This window comes from Rhopalosiphum maidis, chromosome 1 (assembly GCF_003676215.2).
Source record: "Rhopalosiphum maidis isolate BTI-1 chromosome 1, ASM367621v3, whole genome shotgun sequence".
NCBI lineage: Eukaryota > Metazoa > Arthropoda > Insecta > Hemiptera > Aphididae > Rhopalosiphum > Rhopalosiphum maidis.
Window position 1 is genome coordinate 70,171,037 of NC_040877.1, and position 21,007 is coordinate 70,192,043.

The window sequence follows — 21,007 nt, forward strand, 5'->3', positions numbered from 1 at the left end:
AGAAGTATCATATAACCCATTAAGCTACTTATTATGGGTTTTGTATCATGATATTATGTATATTATAATCATGAATATTTGGATAACAAATACCAGTTATTTATTATACTTGTGTATAATTATATCAGACGATTGATATTTTAATATTTTACTGTAGGAAGATTATTATAACAGTTATGCGAAATGGCTTAATAATAACGAATTAAATTATTTTAGATTTTACTCAAGGTATCTAACCAGAATATTAACAGTTCAGTATAACGAACTTTAACTAAAATACTTAAGTTATTTTCAGACATTCATTATACCACATCATATTCGTTCTTGGTCAATATTGATCACTTGTTAAAGTTAAAAGAACAATTTTTTTAGATATACATAATATGTTTATGTAGCTATGTTATAGCTACTAAAGGTATAATTCGTATCTTTGCAAATCGGTTTAGTAAAAGTTATACATACTAAACATTTTCAATTTATTTAATAACTGTGAAACTCTCTACAATTAAATTTGCTATGATAATATTTGTTTATAATTAAAACATTTGTTAGACAATGTAATATTATATTATATTTATTTTTATATTATTTCAATAATGAATGTTTTGATAATTATTTTTATACAACACATATATATATATACATAAAGGTATTCTTTTATTATAAATTCGAAAGAAAATATTGGAAATTGAAAAAAAAAATTGTTTACTTTAAATTTAAAATATGAAATAATATTAAATGTTAATTATATAGAAATATACGTAATATAACATAAAATAATGTATAATCAATAAACATTTTTTGACAAATACTTATTATAAATTTCTTTTTAACAGTTTTAATAATTACAGAAGAAATTCTAAAAAACAAGATGTATTATGTATTGTGGTTTTAACATATTATTCATGTTTTTTAATACATTTCATTAGTGTTACATAGATACCAACACGAAGTAAATAGATGAAAAGAATTTATAAAAATAACAATAGTTTTTTTAATCTTCTTAAAAAATTATGATATGTAAACATAAGCTGTTCATTTTTAACACATCATTAACTACAATTAATTAATTGTACATTTATATTTATTGATAATTTATTAGTTTTCATGTATGCGAATTTATATTTGATGTTGTATTCCGTATTCGTATCAATATTGAAAATACATAAAATGGTATTATAATTATTTTATTTTGTTTTAACTATAAATTATACAAAACTAAATAATGTTGCTATGAATAGTAAAACATAACTTAGTGATTGTCGTACTTTTTTGGCAAATTTTGTCTTAATTTAATAGAACATTACATGAAAAAATTTGAAACATTTTGTCACTACGCATATAAATGACAAGACTGACCTTTAATAAATCACAGTGACAATCAAGCAGTAAAAATACTTGATTATTATTATATTTAAAAGCAAATTTTCTTAATATTGTTTTAATAAACAGAAAACACAATGAATGTAACTATATCTATTAAATATGTATATTTATTGATTATTTATTCAATTTGAGCAGAATTTGAATAAATAGGTAAGCCCATACTTTGTTTGATAAGATGAATAGTTGTCTTAAATTAATCTGACATATACCATACAACTCAAAATGATAGTGTTAGTGCGATCTTCGAATTATAAAAAACTTACTCTAATTAAGAAGAAAAAAATAATTATTCAATGTTATTTATGTATTGAAGACGTATCAAATGTACTATATAGGGAATGTAGTAAATGCATTAATCATACTTGGCGTTTTATTCTAGGGTTTCTTTCTATCACGGACCGTTTATGTAATACAAGACTAATCCGATTAATCAAAAAAACAAAAAATAATGTAAATTAAGATGGACGCTCAAGTCAAACACAATTATATGTAATCGAATATAAAATCAATTGTTAACTATCATCACAAATGTTTTACAAGATATACACATCGATTGTTTCAATAGATTTTCGGTAATAATAATACATGCATTGTTGTGTATGAAAATATATATTTTTATTGATATGTATGAATACTATATGTATACAATTACATAAGTATAAGAGTATTAAATTTTAAATTTAATATTTTAGTGTTTAAACTTTTATAATTTTAATAATATAATTTAAAAACCTTTTTTCCGTAATTTGTCCAATCTTGTAGAATACTATAACATTAGCTATTTTTATTGATAATTCTATTAAAAAAAAAAACGGAGAAGTATAATCAATACGATTATAAATATTATACGTTATAAGCCATGTATACACAGGTTGTATATTCTAAGCTTAAGGTTTGCTAAAAGTGAATTCACTCTCATATTTACACTAAAGAACATAAAGTTCTTCACTTAGGGGTGACAAGAGGATAACACGGACGGAAGTGAATTTAGGTCTACACAGAGTTCATAATATAAAGTATAAATTTATAAGCAATTTGCGATAAACATTAATTATTTGAGTTGTTTATAAATAATAAATTGTACAATTTGTTTTAAGAGACCAAAATACAACGATAAAGCATGATAAAAACAATTAATAATATACTCTTAAACATCTAAAAAATGTATAATAAAATATTTTTATATAAGAATATACTTACCAATTGCCTTAAATTGTATAATTTAAGTATGGGACCGAATCTAGGGAAAAATTACCCAAGTAAGAAATACCCATGTAAAAATTACCCGAGAAAATATTAACCATACAGCCGAATGGAACACACTACGTCTATTATATGTTAAGAAGAAATAAAAATTCAATTAGATTATGATAAAACAATTTATTTTTATTTTTATTGACCTGACCAAATTCAGTTATATTAATTTTCGTGAATTTTTTCAAATTTAATTAATACCATAGATAGGTAGTCGCACATCAAAAAATATTCGACAAATATTATGTGCACATTTTCCATTAACGTTAATTCGTTACAGCCGAGTATTATTAATGACGTTAATTCCAACACTGCCGAATCCAAATTTCGTAAAATTTTCATTGTACAGTTTTGTTTGTACGAGTTATTCTCTATTGTGACAATATTCCTAATTGGAATAGACTTCATGTATAAAATAAACTATGATTGTTTTTAATTGGAGTGTAATTCCAAAATTATTTAAATAAAATCGTATATTCCTACAACGTTAACACAAATTATGAAATATCGCAAGACATTAAACATCACTGTTGTCCTTAAACTTACCTGGTTGTAGTTTATACTAGCAATGCCGCATATCAAAAAATACTTTAGTTCTGATCTCACAGTCATAACTGTTTACGTCAGTTTTATTTAGAAATTGAGTACAAAATTAAATAGTATATAATGATTAGTGTTTTAGGTATTATGTGTCAGCGTCACTCAATTCAATTGAATTAAAACTATTATTTTAACGTATATACAAACTAATAGATTTACATTATTTAAATTGAATTTATTTTTTACGAAAAATTATTGAAGTGAAAAACAAATGTAGTTGATAATTAATTTATTTGCTTAATACACAATTACTTTTATTTTAATGTAATACATATCATATAATATAAGTTATATTTTTGATAATTTTGAAATGTATTTTTATTAATTAAGTACATGTGTTTTTGAAAAAAGTATTACGTATTAAAATGTTGACAGTGTAGTACAAAGGATTTCAACAATTAACACAAATCATATTCAAACATTTATATACTAAATAGTATTTATTCTTGAACGATTACTTAACAACTTGTTAAAGTATTTTTTTCTTATAAAAATATATTGCAATATATAAGTATACACATGTCATTAAAATAACGACCCAGACTCATAAATTATTTTATAAATGTAAAATAGTATAAATAAATAAAAAAACAAGTTAATTGACGGAAGAGACTGATTTATTTTGCAATGTCAACACATATTGCTATAATTATCTACAAATTATAAAATTATGTGTAGTTTGGGCTATGGCATTTTTGAATTTGAGGTTGATGTCATGAATTAACAGTTCTAAAACAAAACAATAAATAGTCGATTAATACAGTTATATAATATTATACATCATTGTTTCCCAAAGTTGACGATATAATAACAAATCAGCACAATTATTATATCACAAAGATTATCGAGACAAATAATGAAAATTATTTTCTAACAGTATAATAAAAATCTCATCACCTTTTAGAACTTAAACGTTTACAAAATATATATTTGAAATTATTGAGAATTCATTTGAAAAGTTATATAAATCGTTTAGTTATTTATGTTTACAAATGCTTGAATATACGAGTTATCTCTAGCCAATATAAAATAGTACAAATAACGTAACAATAAACTATTACAAAAAAAATAAATAAATTAAATAACTCACCATCAACTGGCTGGTGGCTGGGGTAGCTTTGGCGACCGATTTGATGGCCTTGGCAGATTGGACTTGTCCGACGACAACGATGTTCATTGTTACTTTTTCAGCACCCATTTTTGGATTTTGATTTGTTTTCGTTGAATGAAGTGAAAACTAAAAGTATAGACAAAATATATAAATTATAAATGATTTAAATTAATTAAAACTAATGTTATTATTAAGTTAGTTTTATAATATACTCACTGAGGATTAAATTTGCACAAAAATTGTGTTATGCCTTAAAGAAGCAACATCTCTTCCTTATATACTCTGTCGGCGTATGGTCAATATAGAGCAACGTCCAGTGGCGTGATTATCCCAAGCGCTTCTAGTTGGTTTATTGCTGATAAGCTGCTTAAAAGCTATTTGTTTACCTAATCATCATACGTTGTATAATATTATGATTTGAAATGTTATCATTTTTTAATTATGTAGATGTGTAAATAGGTAAATCTGTTATCCACTCTATACTCAATACTTTTTTAGTAATACAAGGAATACAATATTTAACTAGAAGTTATTTGTAAAACGAATTAATTGCATTTTATTATTTTGATTCAGCTATAAATTTAAAAAAATTAATACTACACAAATGAAATTAAAAAAAAAAATTATCAAGTTGCTACTACTTTGTTTTTAACAAATTTTCAAATCAAGAATTTAATCCTTGTCTATTCTACTACTTTTATTTACGTTAACAGTTATTTTACAGAAACATTTAAAAAAAAAAAAAATGACAAATATCTGTAATAATAGATCATTTGTAGAAATTCAATTTTGGCAAAAAACATTGCATATATTTAAAAATCAAATGTTGATGAAGATTTATTGAGAATTTGTTATGTCTTATTTTTAAAAATTCCATGTTTTGTAATTATTCTGAAAATGTATATTTAATTGATCCCTTATAATATTACATATGCATTGTATGATTAATTATCGTATCAAGTATAAAAGGAGTAATGCGTATAAAGCATATAAATCAATTACCATTAATATATTTTGTTTTTCACTTTGTAAGATACAAATTCAATTAAATAATGTAAATCAATAAGGTTCAAATACTTTAAAATAATAGTATAAATACAGTTGTATTTAGTGACGCTGGCATATAACTACTAAAACACTAATCATTACAGTTTAACATTGTACTCAATTTGTAAATAAAACAAACATACACAATATTATGAAAGTTTAATTAATATTTTTTGCATGTTTTTTTTCTGATTAACAATACATGATGTCAGCTTGCTAAATTTTAAATTCCTAGCGTAAATCAAAAGCAAATATTTTAAATTTTAAAGTATCAACACATAATGAATATAAAATTACATATAATTATTATGTATTGTTTGGACTATGGAATTTATGAGTTTGGAATTCAATTTGTGGCATTTTGTGAACTAACAGTTCTGAATAATCCAAATAAATAAAAAATTTAAGCTGTTTTAAATTATCAAGTATTATAATTGAATATGTGATAAATACAAGATTTCTGATGTTAATGCGTTATTATCGTCATATCAGTTATGTTTGGTGAACCAAATATGAGTTATAGTTATATTTACGTAGTAAATACGGGTAAATTGTAGAGTTATTGGCTCTATAAGGAAATTGTTACCAAATCTTTCGACATAGGTATAATACTGCTATAACAAGTTATATTGATAATAAAATATATTCGTAGCAATTCTATGTAACGAATCAGAATATTTCTATCTTTTATCAAAAAGTAATAATTTTAGTTATTTGGGAAAAAAAAAACAAAAATCTTAGTTATTGCTACATCCCATTAAAATTGTAATATTTTTCGATTATTTAACCTAAACATATTAAATATAATTTAATTTATCTAAATAGATGTAAAGATAATAATATTTAACTAAAATTACTACTCTTATACACCTGGGCTTAAATGTATTTAATTATATTAAAATTGTAAAAATATTTTTTTTATTTCTATAGGAACATCTTTGTACAAATTTTTAACATTATTTATGATTAATAATATAATTGATTGTATAACAAAAGTACATTTTTTATTTTTTTATATATTACTGAATAAACATTATGAGTATAAAAAATATATAAAACAAAACAGTTAAAATATATTATATTATACCTTATTATTTTGTAACATGTTTCATAATCAATTAAATGGTATTTGATACTAAAACACAGCCATTACTTTAGTATTTAACTAAAGAATATAAGTTATTTTAGTAGAGTGTACATATCTATAAGTAAAATCATATTTCATTATTTGAGCCTGCGTTAAAATGTTCTTCATTAGTCATGCACTTCAAATGATAAAGGCTAGAGTAAAATTCACAGTCCAAACATTTAAATAATTCACATAACATTGTTTTACACTTATAACATAGCTCTGAATCTTTACACAATATTTCTGATGTTTTGGGATCATTACTATACTTCATTTTTACTTAAGATACATATAATATTAGTCAATTCCTCAAATAGACCTCCACTTACAACTATTTCTATCACATTCTTCTAAAATATAGTCTCCTTAAATATATTTTTTACAATATATGACCAGGTGCGATTGGGTTTACTATAATTTGATTTGGTAGTTTTAGTAGCTTTATTTTCAAATCTTTTTTATCTTTTTCACTTTTACTACTATGATAGTTCTTTAAGTATTTTCTTTAAGTTCTTGTTATTGTTTCTACATTTTGGAATATATGACATAAGGTATTCTTTCTATAGTACCTACGTTTGCCTTTTAACTCCTGTGAAACAGGCCATAATTAAACATTTATCAAATGAAACTTCTTGTTAATTTATGAAAATAAATTTTAAAATAGTCAAATATATCACTTATATTTCATAATATGCATTATATAGTTATTTATAATCATGTCAAGTATAATATAAGAGTATTAAGTATAGAGCATAATATACATCAATTTAATACCAGTAATATTTGTTTTTCACTTCAATAATTTTTGTAAAACATATTAAAAAAAAAAAATATTTGTAGCCAAACACTTAAAAATAATAGTTTTAATTCGGTTGAATTCAGTTATGCTTCCATATAATACCTAAAAAACTTATCATTACCATTTCATTTTTTACTTAATTTTTAAATAAAATTAACCTACATAATTAATTATGACTGTGAGATTAGTATTAAATAAATTTAACAGGTGTTTTTTGTTATGCGGTATTGGTAGTATAAATATATAATAGGTATAGTTTAAGTTAGTTATCAGTCATTGTATACTCTGTATATTATAACAATATTAAGAGTATATGTTTAGAAATATTAAAAAACCAGGTTTTTGGTTTACTTGATAGTAAGTGTGAGTGTAACTTGTCATATTGAATGTGTGAAATGGTTGTGTCAAAATAAAGCTAGTACTATATAAGTATACATTTATTAAAATATTGCTGAGTGATTGTTACTTTATGAGTGTGATGTATTAAATGTTAGTTATAATAATATGAATGTACATTGATTTTATTTAGTCTTACACATAAATATATTTTTGACCTTTAAAAAAATTGTATATGTTCAATTTACTCAATAGTATTTATTTCAAATTTATTATTGTTAAACGATAATGAAATAATAACAATATGGTTAACATTAATAAAAAAAAAAAATTTATATTAATTTTAAGTTTATAATAATATCTAAAAATTAATTTATCACACAATAAAAATGTATTACATACTCAATTGATTTTATTATATATTCACTTAAATAAATATTGTTATAAAAACATTAAAGTATACACCAATATTATATTATATTATATAATTAATACTTGTGAAAATGTTAAATTCAAATGCATATAAAAATAAATAATATACCTTTGAATTTTAAATATGTTAGTTGAGTGCATGTGCATTAAATAAATTCTGTGAGATCTTGTATTAAAATTTCAAGTTTTATATTAGTATTTATATTATTTTATATTTCATTATTTAACTTTGATCAACTATTTCGTTTGTCAAAAATTAAAATAATACTTGGAAAGTTAGAACTAATTAATAACTCATTCAAAGTTTGATTTTACAAATCGGTAACAACAATATCCATGTACGCCAGTACTTTTTGTGTGTGTTTCTCATTGAAAAAAAAAATCTTGTACCTATATGTTTTGTATTTACGCTTTTAGCGAAATTATTATTATAATTTTTTAATACACCGCTGTCGTCCTCGACAAACTTTTATCAATATTCGATATGGTGTGGTAAAATATATCGTTTCACAACAGCGCTGCATAAAAAAACAAAAATACTACTATCGACATCACGCCACGCCACGGCCCCACTTTTATCTGTCGACTGACACTGTATATAAAGGCAACCGAGATCTCGATTCCGGCATAACACATCTTTTTGTGCGAATTTATTCTTTGGTGAGTACGAAACGAAAGTAATAGTTTTATTTTGATATCGAATTAATAACATTTTTTTTTTACTTGCAGTTTTCACTTTAATCCTCAAAAACCAACCAACAAATCAAAAATGGGCGCTGAAAAAGTAACCATGAACATCGTTGTCGTCGGACAAGTCCAATCTGCCAAGGCCATCAAATCGATCGCCAAAGCCACCCCAGCCACCAGCCAATTGATGGTGAGTACAAATAATTGTCTAATGTCTTATGTAAATGCTGTTATAGTAAATCAGTCTATATTTTCAAAATAAAATCAATATTTTTCATAATCTCAATATACTAAATATATTAATAACTATGAAAACGGATAAGACGTAGTTTTTAAATCTGACGATTTTAATAAAGAATATTTGATATTTAGCGTTAGATTTATAAACGATATAAAAAATACTACACATTTATAATATACACTTCATTTTTTATATATACCACATTAAATCTTTAATAATATTGATTTTTTGATTTTTAAAATGTCTTTTTTTTTTACCATTTTAACATTAGCGAGAAAAACTCCATTAATTGTAATGGGAATCAAAATTTCAAGCATTTGTATATTTTATTTTGTAGTGGTTGTTCATAATAAAAATTATTTTTTTGAAATGTGAAATTAAATATTTAAAACTGATTGCTTATTTTTGTTTAGTATTTCGTTAATAGATGCATATTTTTGTTTATAAAATGTTATGGTTATGCAAATTAGTTTAACGATTTTTTATTATATAATTTAAATTCATATGTTTATATAAATACGATTTTCCCCAATTTATTATGGTATGATTTTAAATGTATCTTAGCATTTTTTAGTAATTTAAAAAAAGTATATATATAGTTATTGTTTGAAATACTTGAGTACTAATTTTTCTTCGTGTGTAGGAATATGATAATATTATGCTCGCATAGTATTTTGTGTATTGTTGTATAAAAATAAGGTGTAATTTACGAAAAACTATTTTTTAGTATGGAAATGTATATTTTAATTGATATTTGTCTTTGTATTTTTTGTTTCAGAACTGTTAATTCATACATTCAATTAATCACACACTCAAAAATGCCATAGCCTAAACAATACAATAATATGTAATTCATATCAGTATTGACACCATAAAATAAATCTGTCTTTTCCGATATACATAACTGTTTGTACTTATTTTTAATATTTACCTTTTCCGATGTTTACAATATTGTTCTATATTTTTTATCACTAAGAAGTATTAAATAAGCTATTTAAAATAATTTTAAGGGGTTTTATATCAGGTTGTTATGAAGGTATATTATAATCATGAATATTTGGATAAAAAATCCCAGTTACCTATGTATTATACTTTTGTTTAATTATTTCAGACGATTGATATTTTTATATTTTAGTGTAGGAAGATTATTATAACAGTCATGTGAAATGGTTTAATAATAATTAATAAAATTATTTTAGATTTTACTCAAGGTATCTTACCTAAATATTAACAGTTCAATATAAAGGACTTAAACTAAAATACATAAGTCACAGTCAGATATTTATTATACATTTATACTTCTTAGTACATAATATTCATTCTTGGACAACATTCATCACTTGTCAAAGTCTTTTACATATCCAAATATATTAGAATAATAATATTATAAAAGATGAGCTATACTCTTGGATTTAGATTTCGTTGGATTTCGAAGAATAAAAACTTACGAGATATAGGTAAGTACATAATATCTTGATTTTCGTTTTTTTTTGTTTTAAGAATCATTATTTAAATAATGATTATGTTATTATTTTTATTAAGATTAATACTTTGGACAAGAGATTTATTTTCAAATTATATAATAAATATTTTTTTTCATGAAACATATTATTATATTATTGACATTATATCTAAAATCTAACAAAGTTTTGAATGAATATAAATATTTTTTTAAGGAAATATGAGAAACTAATTGTTACAATATTGTAGAATTTTAACATATTTATCTTAAATATAAAATTTTTCTAGATAGTTTTATACAAAACAATTTTATAATATAGAAGTTATTGCATGTTTTATTTTTTAATTCAAAACAATTTTACAATCGCAATAAGAAAACGATAAGTGCATTTTTAGTTATAAACAATGACAATTACATTTTATATACATTTTAATACATCCATTAGACTTATTTTCAAAATGACAAGCTACATTCACACTTACTATCAATTAGAACGAAAACCTGATTTTAACAGATTATATTCCTAATCATGTTTTCTTAATATTGTTATAATATACAGAGAATACAATGACTGATAACTGAATATAAGTATATCTAATAAAATTAGATAATATATATTATATATTTATATTCATTGATTATATATTCAATTTGAACATAATTTAAATAAATAGGTAAGCGCATAGTTTGTTTGACAAGATGAGTAATTTTCTTAAATTAATCTGACATATTTCATACAACTCAAAATGATAATGTTCGTGCAATCTCCGAATTGACACATTCGCAGACATTTACGATTGACCATTGAACCTAAAAACATAACTTTTTTCATGACAAGGTTAAAAAAGTTTGTCTTAACCATATTATCTTGAAAATTTAAACGTATTTTGATTTAACAGAAAACATTGTGTATAATTTACTTAACTATAAGAGTGCGTCGATCTATTATCAAATAAGGAGATAATCCGTGTTGTTAATAGTGTCAAATATTTATTATATATTTTAATTCATATTCTTTATTTAAATAGGAAATATTTTTAATTTTATTAATAACAATATAAATCGGAAAGGATGTAGGTTTTATATATATATTATTTGCTTAAAGTATGCTAATGGTGAACTCACTCCAATATTTACGATAAAAGCACAAAATCGACATCATCTACATCGTTTGTAAAATATGATAATTCATCGAACATGATAAATAAAAAAGTGAATTAAGGTCTACACGGAGTTCATAATATAAAGTTTAAATGTATATACTATTTATAATCATTTATTGTTTGATTAGCTTATAATCAATCAATTATATATTCCAATTTAAGAAACTAGAATACAACAATACAACTGGATAAAAATAACTAATAATATACTCTTAAATATCTATAGTATTTGTACTAAAGAATTCTCATATGATAATTATATTTACCAAACGTCTTAATGAGCACAGTGTATTTATTTTATCATAGTTACAAATAAGACAATAAATCAAATGTATATTATATATAAGGATATATAAATTAAATCCAATTATGATATACCAATTTATTTTTATTTTTATTGGTCTGACCACATTAAGTTGTAAAAACTTTTTGAGAATTTTTTCAAGCTTAGTTAATACCATGGATAGTTGCTTATCAAAAAAATATTCGACAAATAATATATATAAATTTTCCAATCAACATTAATTCGAAACGACTGATCACTATAATTGACGTTATTTCCATAATTTCTAAATCCTCAATTATTACCTATAAAATAAAAGTTCATAACATGCACACTATTCCGTTTCATTTTATTCGAACCATTCGATATTGTTACAATAATGCTAAATGGGATCATGTACATTTATAAGGTTAATCATGATTTTATTTTATTTGATAATAATAAAATTCCAAAATTATTTAAATAAATTTAAACACAGTGATTACTTATTTGTTGACGTCGTTTATTACTACAAAGCTAATACAAATTATAAAATATCGCCAGACATGAAGCATCACCGTCGCCTTAAAACTACCCTGGTTGTAGTTTATACTACCAATACCGCATAACAAAAAACACCTGTTAAAATTATTTAATACTGATTTCTCATTCATAATTTTGTATGTTTTTTTTATTTACAAATTGAGTATAATGTTAAATTATAATGATTAGTTTTTTAATAGTTATGTGCTAATGTCAATGAATTCAACTGAATTAAAACTATTATTTTATCGTATTTACAAACAATAGATACAGTAAATGTACATTATTTTAATTGAATTACAAAAAGTTATTGAAGTGAAAAATAAATATTGTTGGTAATTTATTTGTATGCTTTATACGTATTACTCCTATTATACTTGACACGATAATTAATCATTTAATGCATATATAATATAAGTAATATTTTTGAAAATTTTAAAATACATTTTCATAAATTAAATAGATGTTATTTGTAAAAATTATTAAGTACCTATTAAAATATTAACAGTGTATTACAAAGGTTTTCAACTATAATTGCAATTATTCAACAATTATTACTTAACAACTTGTTATACTATTTTTTGTATAAAAACATATTGAAATAATATTGCAGGATCATAATGGATGATCTATATTTTTAGATTATGTTCTCCATATTTCATTAAACAATGTTGAAAATAAATTTACAATATGTACCTACTATTTCAATTTTCGTTTTTCCAAGCATCATTATAAAAAAAAAAATAATAATAATAATATTGTATTTGAATAATATTGATTTTTTGACTTATGATATTATAATATTGAAATTATATTATGTCTTTCAGTTTTAAACGAATTTAAATATTTATCTAACGTGATATGCATAAAAGTTAAATAAACAATATTGCTGTACTGTTAACAAACTTTTTGTTAATAATACAATTTATCAAGATCATTTAAATTTTACAATCAAGTATTTTAATATACAAATTATTGCATACAGCCACTTTATGAAGTTAGTCATACGATCGAAAATTTTTGTGTTAAGAATATTATAAATGCTTAAAATGTTTACTTGTAGTATTATATTTTATTCAATTATACGAGTATTATAAAAATACATATGACACATATATGTATAAGAATGCATTCAATTTTAAAGCGTAACATATCATCAATATGCATTGTTAAAATATATTATTCAATTTAGTAATTTCTCAAATTATTATATTTTGTGATCAAGAATGTTCAAAAATTCTTCGTAATAATTACATTTAGAAAATACATATAGATATCAATTTGAATTTATTTTGTTTATCACAAAAATTAATTTAATAATTGTTATCATGTATTTCATGTTATAAGAATATTATTTTATCGAAAAAGTTAAGACTAACAGTTCTTTAATTTTCTTTAATTGGTGTACATAAGAACATTTCACTGTGTCTTTTATCTTATAAGAAAAAAAAGTTTAGTCAAAATTGTATTTGATTATGCTTCAATTCAATTACAAGTATTAAATAAATTTAACACATAAAAATTCATTGAATAACAGAATAATATACTGCGATCTCGAAAAATGCAAAAATATAAACTAAAAACTATTTAAAAAATAAAAATATTAACGTATAAAACTTTTAAAATAATTATTACACAAATAAAACAATGTAGGTTATCTGTACTTATCATAGAAACCAGAAACAATTTCATATTGCATATTTTAGAATGTTGTTAACAACTTGTTAAACTATTTTTTTTTTTATAAAAATATATTGCAATAAGTATAAACATTTCATTAAAATGACGACCCAGACTCATAAATTATTTTATAAATTTAAAATAGTAGAAATAAATAAGAAAACAAGTTAATTGACGGAAGAGACTGATTTATTTTGCAATGTCAACACATATTGCTATAATTATCAACAAATTATAAAAATATGTACAGTTTGGGCTATGGCATTTTTGGATTTGAGGTTGATGTTGACGTCATGAATTATTAACAGTTCTAGAACAAACAAAATATTATACATGTAAGAAAGAATCTTGCTAAAATCAAAGGAGTAGATTCAATGTTATTTGAATGAAATCATTATAGGTAATTCATTATCATATGCATTTAAAAAAAATGAATAAGCAATTTTTTAATAACAACTCAGCACAATATTAGATCATAAAGATGATCGTAAAAATGAAAAAAAATTATTTTCTAACTGTATAACAAAAATATTATTACTTTTTAAAACTTATATACATTTACAAAATGTGTTCTTGAAACTATTTAGAATATATAAATTATTTAGTTATTTATATTTACAAATGTTTGAATATATAGGTTATCTTTAACCAATGCATAATTTGACAAGTGATGTCAACATAAACTATTAAAAAAAAAAAAATAATAATATACCTATTTTTATTCAATTTTAATATATTGTTAAAATTGTGTAATAAAAACAGTACGTTGTATACTTGTATTTATCATTGTGCATTTGCAATACGAAATGTGTAGAAAATTAATATTGTAAAAAACAAAGTAACAAGGCAAATTGAAAAAGAAAAACAACTAAATATTAATCGATATTCTAATGCAAATATCTTATATAATATAATATAAATTAAATAACTCACCATCAACTGGCTGGTGGCTGGGGTGGCTTTGGCGACCGATTTGATGGCCTTGGCAGATTGGACTTGTCCGACGACAACGATGTTCATTGTTACTTTTTCAGCACCCATTTTTGGATTTTTAGTTGTTTTCGTTGAATGAAGTGAAAACTAAAATTATAGACAAAATATGTAAAATGTAAATAGTTTAAATTAGCTAAAAAAAAATATTTTTATGAAGTTAGTTATATAATATACTCACTGAGGATTATATTTGCACAAAAAATGTGTTATGCCGGAATGGAACAACAGTACTTCCTTTTATACTCCGTCGGCTTTTGGTCAATATAGCGCAACGTCTGGTGGCGTGATTTTCACATGCATCGGTAGTTGGTTTATGGCTGATAAGGCTCTTAAAAAGGTATTAGTGTACGTGTACCTACGCATCATACGTTGTATAATATCATAATTTAAAATGTTCACATTTTACCAATTATTAGTTATGAAAATATAAAAATCTGTTATCCACCCACCAATTTTTAGTAATAAAGGAGAAAAAATTACAAATCATGGATTTTTAAGAATAAGAGTAATAAGAGATCTCAATAAATCTACATCAACATTTAATTTCTATTATATTGTTTTTTGCACAAAAGTGAATTTCTATAATTGAGCTATTATTACAGATATTTACATTTTTTTTTTTTTTATACATTTTGATTGCTTTTATAGGTTCCGTAAAATAACAGATAACTTAAATAAAAGTATAAGAATGAACAAGAATTAAATAGGCACAATTTAAATTGAATACATCCATAAACATAACCCATAGTATGCTTACTTTTCATTTATGCAGTACCAAAGTAACCAATTATTAATTTAAAATGTTAATCTATTTTAATAGTAATTAATTATTTTTAATTTAAAACTGAATAAAAATTATGAAATCTAATTAATACATAATAAAAATAAATTCTAGTTAAATTATAAAAATGTATTTTAAAAAAGGTCACCACTTATATTCCATATGAGTTATATGATTAATTATCATGTCAAGTATAATAGGAGTAATACGTATAAAGCATATAAATAAATTATCGACAATATTTGTTTTTTACTTCAATAATTTTTTGTAAGAAACAAATTCAATTAAAATAATATTAATAAATCTATTAGTTTGCAAACACAATATAATAATTGTATAAATTCAGTTGAATTTAATGACGCCGACACATGCTCTTAAAACACTAACCATTACAAATTAATGTACTTAATTTGTAAATAATACTAACATAAACAATTATGATTGTAAGATCAGTATTAAATTATTTTAACAGGTTGTTTTTTGATTTGCGGAATTGGTAGAATTCATTATAACCAGGGGAAATTTAAGACGACGGTGTATTATATAATACTTTTATTATACTTTTAGATAACTAATAATGATTTAGAAATGATGGAATTAACGTCGTTTATATGAATTATTGATTTTGAATTTTCATTGAATGGAAAATTTATTTCTAATATGTGCCGACTATTTCTCGATAAAAAACTATCGACTGTACTAATAAAATTCGAAACAATTCACGAAAAGTTGATACAGATGAATGTGGCCAGTCCGATAAAAATAAAAATAAATTGGTTTATTGTAATTGGATTTAACTTATATTTCTTAATATATAATATACGTTTAATAAATTACAACTATAATAACCCAAAAACACTACACACTTTAAGACAATCGGTAACAATTCTTATGTAAAAATATTTTATTACAATTATTTTTTAGATATTTTAGAGTATGTTATAATGTTGTTTCTATCACGCTTTGTGTGTTAACTATGTATTTCAGTCTCTTAAAAACCATTTTACAAGCAACTCAAATAATAAAAGTTTATAGTTATTAGCTTCTAAATTTTTAACTTTATATTATGAAATCTTTGTAGACCTAAATTCACATATTGTGGTCACAAAATCCGTCGGTGTTATTTCCTTGTTACAAAGGATGTAGATTAAGTAGATTTTGACGACATTGTACTTTTAGCATAAATATTGGAGTGTGGTAACTATTATCAAACTTTAAGCTAAGAACATACAACCTGTGTATACATGCTTTACGACGTATAATATTTTTAATCGTATTGAGTACATATTCACTTTTATAAATGTATATAAATTGAAATATAACGAACATTTGGCACATATTACACGGATTATCTCCCTGTATAATAATAGGTAGACATATTAAGGTAAATACACGCACATTTTTCAATTAAATCAGAATACTTTGTTATATTATTGTATAATACTTTTAAAACAAATACGTTGACGTTATACAATATAAAAACACGTATTTTTAGGTGCAATGGTTGATCTCAAATTTATGTCAGTGTGTTGCATTTTGTGAATACTCACAAAATATTATACATTAAGTGGTTAGTAAACAAAATAAATGATCAAATCTTGGAAAAATATTCAACAATAAGCACACTTAGAGATTTTTATTTAGAAGTTATACGATATCAATAGATCAATAGATAGTTTGTTGGGCATACTTGGCCTTATTGGGGCAAATGTTGTTCAAATTATTACCATATTGTACTGTTATATAATTTTTCTAGGAATCTTATTAATAATGACTATACCTTTTATGCTTTTATAATATTATCATCGAAAATATTCAATGTTATATTATTCTACAAGATTGGAGATATCACGGAAAAAGAGGTTTATAAATATTATATTATTAAAATTATTAAAGTTTAAATGCCATTAAATTAAAATTCAACTAACATTTATACTAATGTAATTGTACATAGTATTTTTGCATGCAATTAATACAAAATAATATTTTTATACATAAAATAACATATTATATGTAACCCAAATTTTACTTAAACAACCGATATATATCTTGAAGAACCACATTTGATAATAATTTTAGTAGATTAGTAGATTCAAGTTTAAATATTTCATGATTTGATTGATTTGTTTTTTATCTTAATTTAAATATTTTTTTTTTTTTTGGTTTTTAAATTAATTGGATGAGTCTTGTGTTACATCAATGTTCCATAATAGAAAGAAACCCTAGAATAAAACGCCAGGTATGAATAATTTACTACATCAGTCACATTAGATGATATCTTAAATATATGATTAAAATGGAATAATAATTTATATTTTTTATTAAGATCAAATTTTTCATACTTTGAAGATTGCACAAACACTATCATTTTAAGTTGTAATATGTCAGATTAATTTAAGACAACCATTTATTTTATCAAACAATATTTGTGCTTATTTATTTTTTTAAATTCTGTTCAAATTGAATAAATTATCAATAAATATAAATACATAATTAGTATAGTTTAAGTCAGTGAACAGACATTGTATTTTGTAAATATTTGTGTGGATTTTTGATTTTTTGGTTGGTTTTTGAACATTTAAAATAACAATAATAATAATAAAATATATATACATAAAATTTGCTGTTAATTTTTAAACATCAACGAATAAAAAATGTTATTCAATTTTGCTTAATTTGGGGTGGTTTAGCAGCACAATTGATTTGATGCTGTTATTACTTTATTGATTGATAAAAAGTATTAAGGTAATTGATAATGTATTACTTAATATTAATATGTAAAAAATCTATTTATTTAAATTTTTGTTAAGCACATTAAAACTGTATTGCTATTATTTTGCCTTATGAAGTCTTTTGTGTACCTAGTAATAAATTATACCTAGATTATTCACATACAATGGTTAAATTCCGTTTGGTATTCAATAAATAAATAAAAATGTATTTTTAAAAATTGTTAAATTAATCTCGTATGAAGAACTTATTGTGAGATCTTGTATTTAATTTTTAAGCTGATCAAGTGAATAGTTATACTATAAATCGGTATTTAAATAGAATTACAGCCATTTATAAATAGTTTACATTTTTTGAAAACTATTCCACTTATGAAAAATGACAATTTAAGATTTGTTAAAAATTTCAAGTCTCTACAATTATTCGTTTTGGAATAATTTTTTAAGTAAAAAATTTCATTGGTAAATTATTAAATGTTAACATATTATTTTTTTCCTAATATTATTCGATTCTTCACGATTATTAAAAAAAGAACAACAATTTTTTTACTTTTTACCCCCCTTTTCCTCCAAAGTAATAACTAAATCAATTATTGTTTATCAAGAACTACCTTCAATCTTTAAATTCGAATCATTTGAACTAGTATTAAAATTTTAAACCCAAAACACGATGACTGACTCCATAAAAAATATAAGTTATAGATAAATCAATATTAGAAGAGCGTTAATTCCTTATAATCTATTATTGTGCTAAATAACAGTAAAAAATATTTGAAAACTATACCATTTTATGTACATTAAATTTAACTAAATGAAAATTGTACGACAATATTTGATAAAAGTACCGATATAAAGTCATTAAAAAGGCTAACATTTTCTAAATTAAAACTCATGTAGTACCGAGTAATACAATGTTTTTGGTTAAAAATATGATATAATAAAATATTAAGCTATTAATTCATATTTTAATAATATGAATAATATTTTATATTCCATTATTTAATTTTTATCAACTATTTCGTTTGTCTAAATTAAATTAATACTTGGAAATTTAAAACTAATTAATAACTCATTAAAAAATTGGTTTTTAAAATAGGTAATAAAAATGTCCATCGACGATAATACTTTTTGAGTGTGTTTCTCATTAAAAAAATATATCATGTATATTTTACTTTTTAGGGAACTATTATTATAATTTTTTAATACACCGCTGTCGTCGTCGATACACTTTTATCAATATTCGATATGGTGTGATAAAATCTTGTTTTACAACAAAATATAAGCGCCGTATAACAAAATAAAAATACTACTATCGACATCACGCCATGCCATGGCCCCACTTTTATCTGTTGACTGACACTGTATATAAAGGCAACCGAGATCTCGATTCCGACATAACACATCTTTTTGTGCAGATTTATTCTTTGGTGAGTACGAAATAACAATAATAGTTTTGTTTTCATTTAAAACTAATAACATTTTATTTTATATTTTTATCTTGCAGTTTTCACTTTGATTCTCAAAAACCAACCAACAAATCAAAAATGGGCGCTGAAAAAGTAACCATGAACATCGTTGTCGTCGGACAAGTCCAATCTGCCAAGGCCATCAAATCGATCGCCAAAGCCACCCCAGCCACCAGCCAATTGATGGTGAGTACATTATTTTATAAGTAGTTTATTTAACTATACAATTTGGTTAAATATCTATATTTAATGTTTAAAATTATTGAATATTTTTTAAAAATACAGTTTAATAATTTTTTTTCAACTGTTTTAAATCATACGTTTCAAATTTTTTTTGGAAATATAGACACAATAATTTATATTATACACGTACGATAATAATTTATTTTAAATCTGATAAATTTAATGACTAAAATTATTATCAAATATCTAGCTAATAATTTATTATATTTACATAGTGTTTTTTGCTTTATAATAATTATGCGATAGTGAATGATAAATTATTATCATGATTAATAAAAATAATAATTTTAATTGATTTGTTTATTATTTTGTTTCAGAACTGTTAATTCACGTAGTCAATTAATCACACACTCAAAAATGCCATAGCCTAAACAATATAATAATATGTAATTCATATCAGTATTGACACTATAAAATAAATCAGTCCTTTCCGATACACATAACTGTTTGTACTTATTTTTAATATTTACCTTTTCCGATGTTTACAATATTGTTCTATAGTTTTTATCACTAAGAAGTATTATATAACCCACTTATTATAACAATAAACAGTCATTGTGAAGTGGTTTTATAGTAATTAATATAATAATTTTAGATTTTAATCAAGGTATCTAACCAAAACATCAACTGTTCAGTATAAAGTACTTCAACTAAAATACCTAA

At 22.7% G+C, this 21,007-nt stretch overlaps 1 protein-coding gene and 3 long non-coding RNA genes across 4 annotated transcripts; 2 read left to right on the forward strand and 2 right to left on the reverse strand.

The window, feature by feature from the left end:
* Nucleotides 1-3,838: 3,838 nt before the first annotated feature.
* LOC113549778 lies at nucleotides 3,839-4,695 on the reverse strand. Its single transcript, XR_003404956.1, has 3 exons — nucleotides 4,568-4,695; nucleotides 4,331-4,477; nucleotides 3,839-3,969 (listed from the first exon to the last, which is right to left on the reverse strand). It is a non-coding gene; the product is annotated as an uncharacterized LOC113549778 (long non-coding RNA).
* A 3,961-nt stretch (nucleotides 4,696-8,656) lies between these two features.
* Nucleotides 8,657-9,923, forward strand: LOC113549779. The gene is made up of 3 exons (XR_003404957.1): nucleotides 8,657-8,754; nucleotides 8,824-8,971; nucleotides 9,801-9,923. It is a non-coding gene; the product is annotated as an uncharacterized LOC113549779 (long non-coding RNA).
* Nucleotides 9,924-14,299: 4,376 nt separating this feature from the next.
* LOC113549780 lies at nucleotides 14,300-15,358 on the reverse strand. The gene is made up of 3 exons (XR_003404958.1): nucleotides 15,304-15,358; nucleotides 15,066-15,212; nucleotides 14,300-14,442 (listed from the first exon to the last, which is right to left on the reverse strand). It is a non-coding gene; the product is annotated as an uncharacterized LOC113549780 (long non-coding RNA).
* A 4,522-nt stretch (nucleotides 15,359-19,880) lies between these two features.
* LOC113551158 lies at nucleotides 19,881-20,780 on the forward strand. The gene is given in 5 exon segments (XM_026953266.1): nucleotides 19,881-19,885; nucleotides 20,007-20,062; nucleotides 20,140-20,167; nucleotides 20,169-20,287; nucleotides 20,662-20,780. Coding segments are annotated over 5 exon segments (234 nt in total). The 3' UTR covers nucleotides 20,688-20,780.
* The last annotated feature ends 227 nt before the right edge of the window (nucleotides 20,781-21,007 follow it).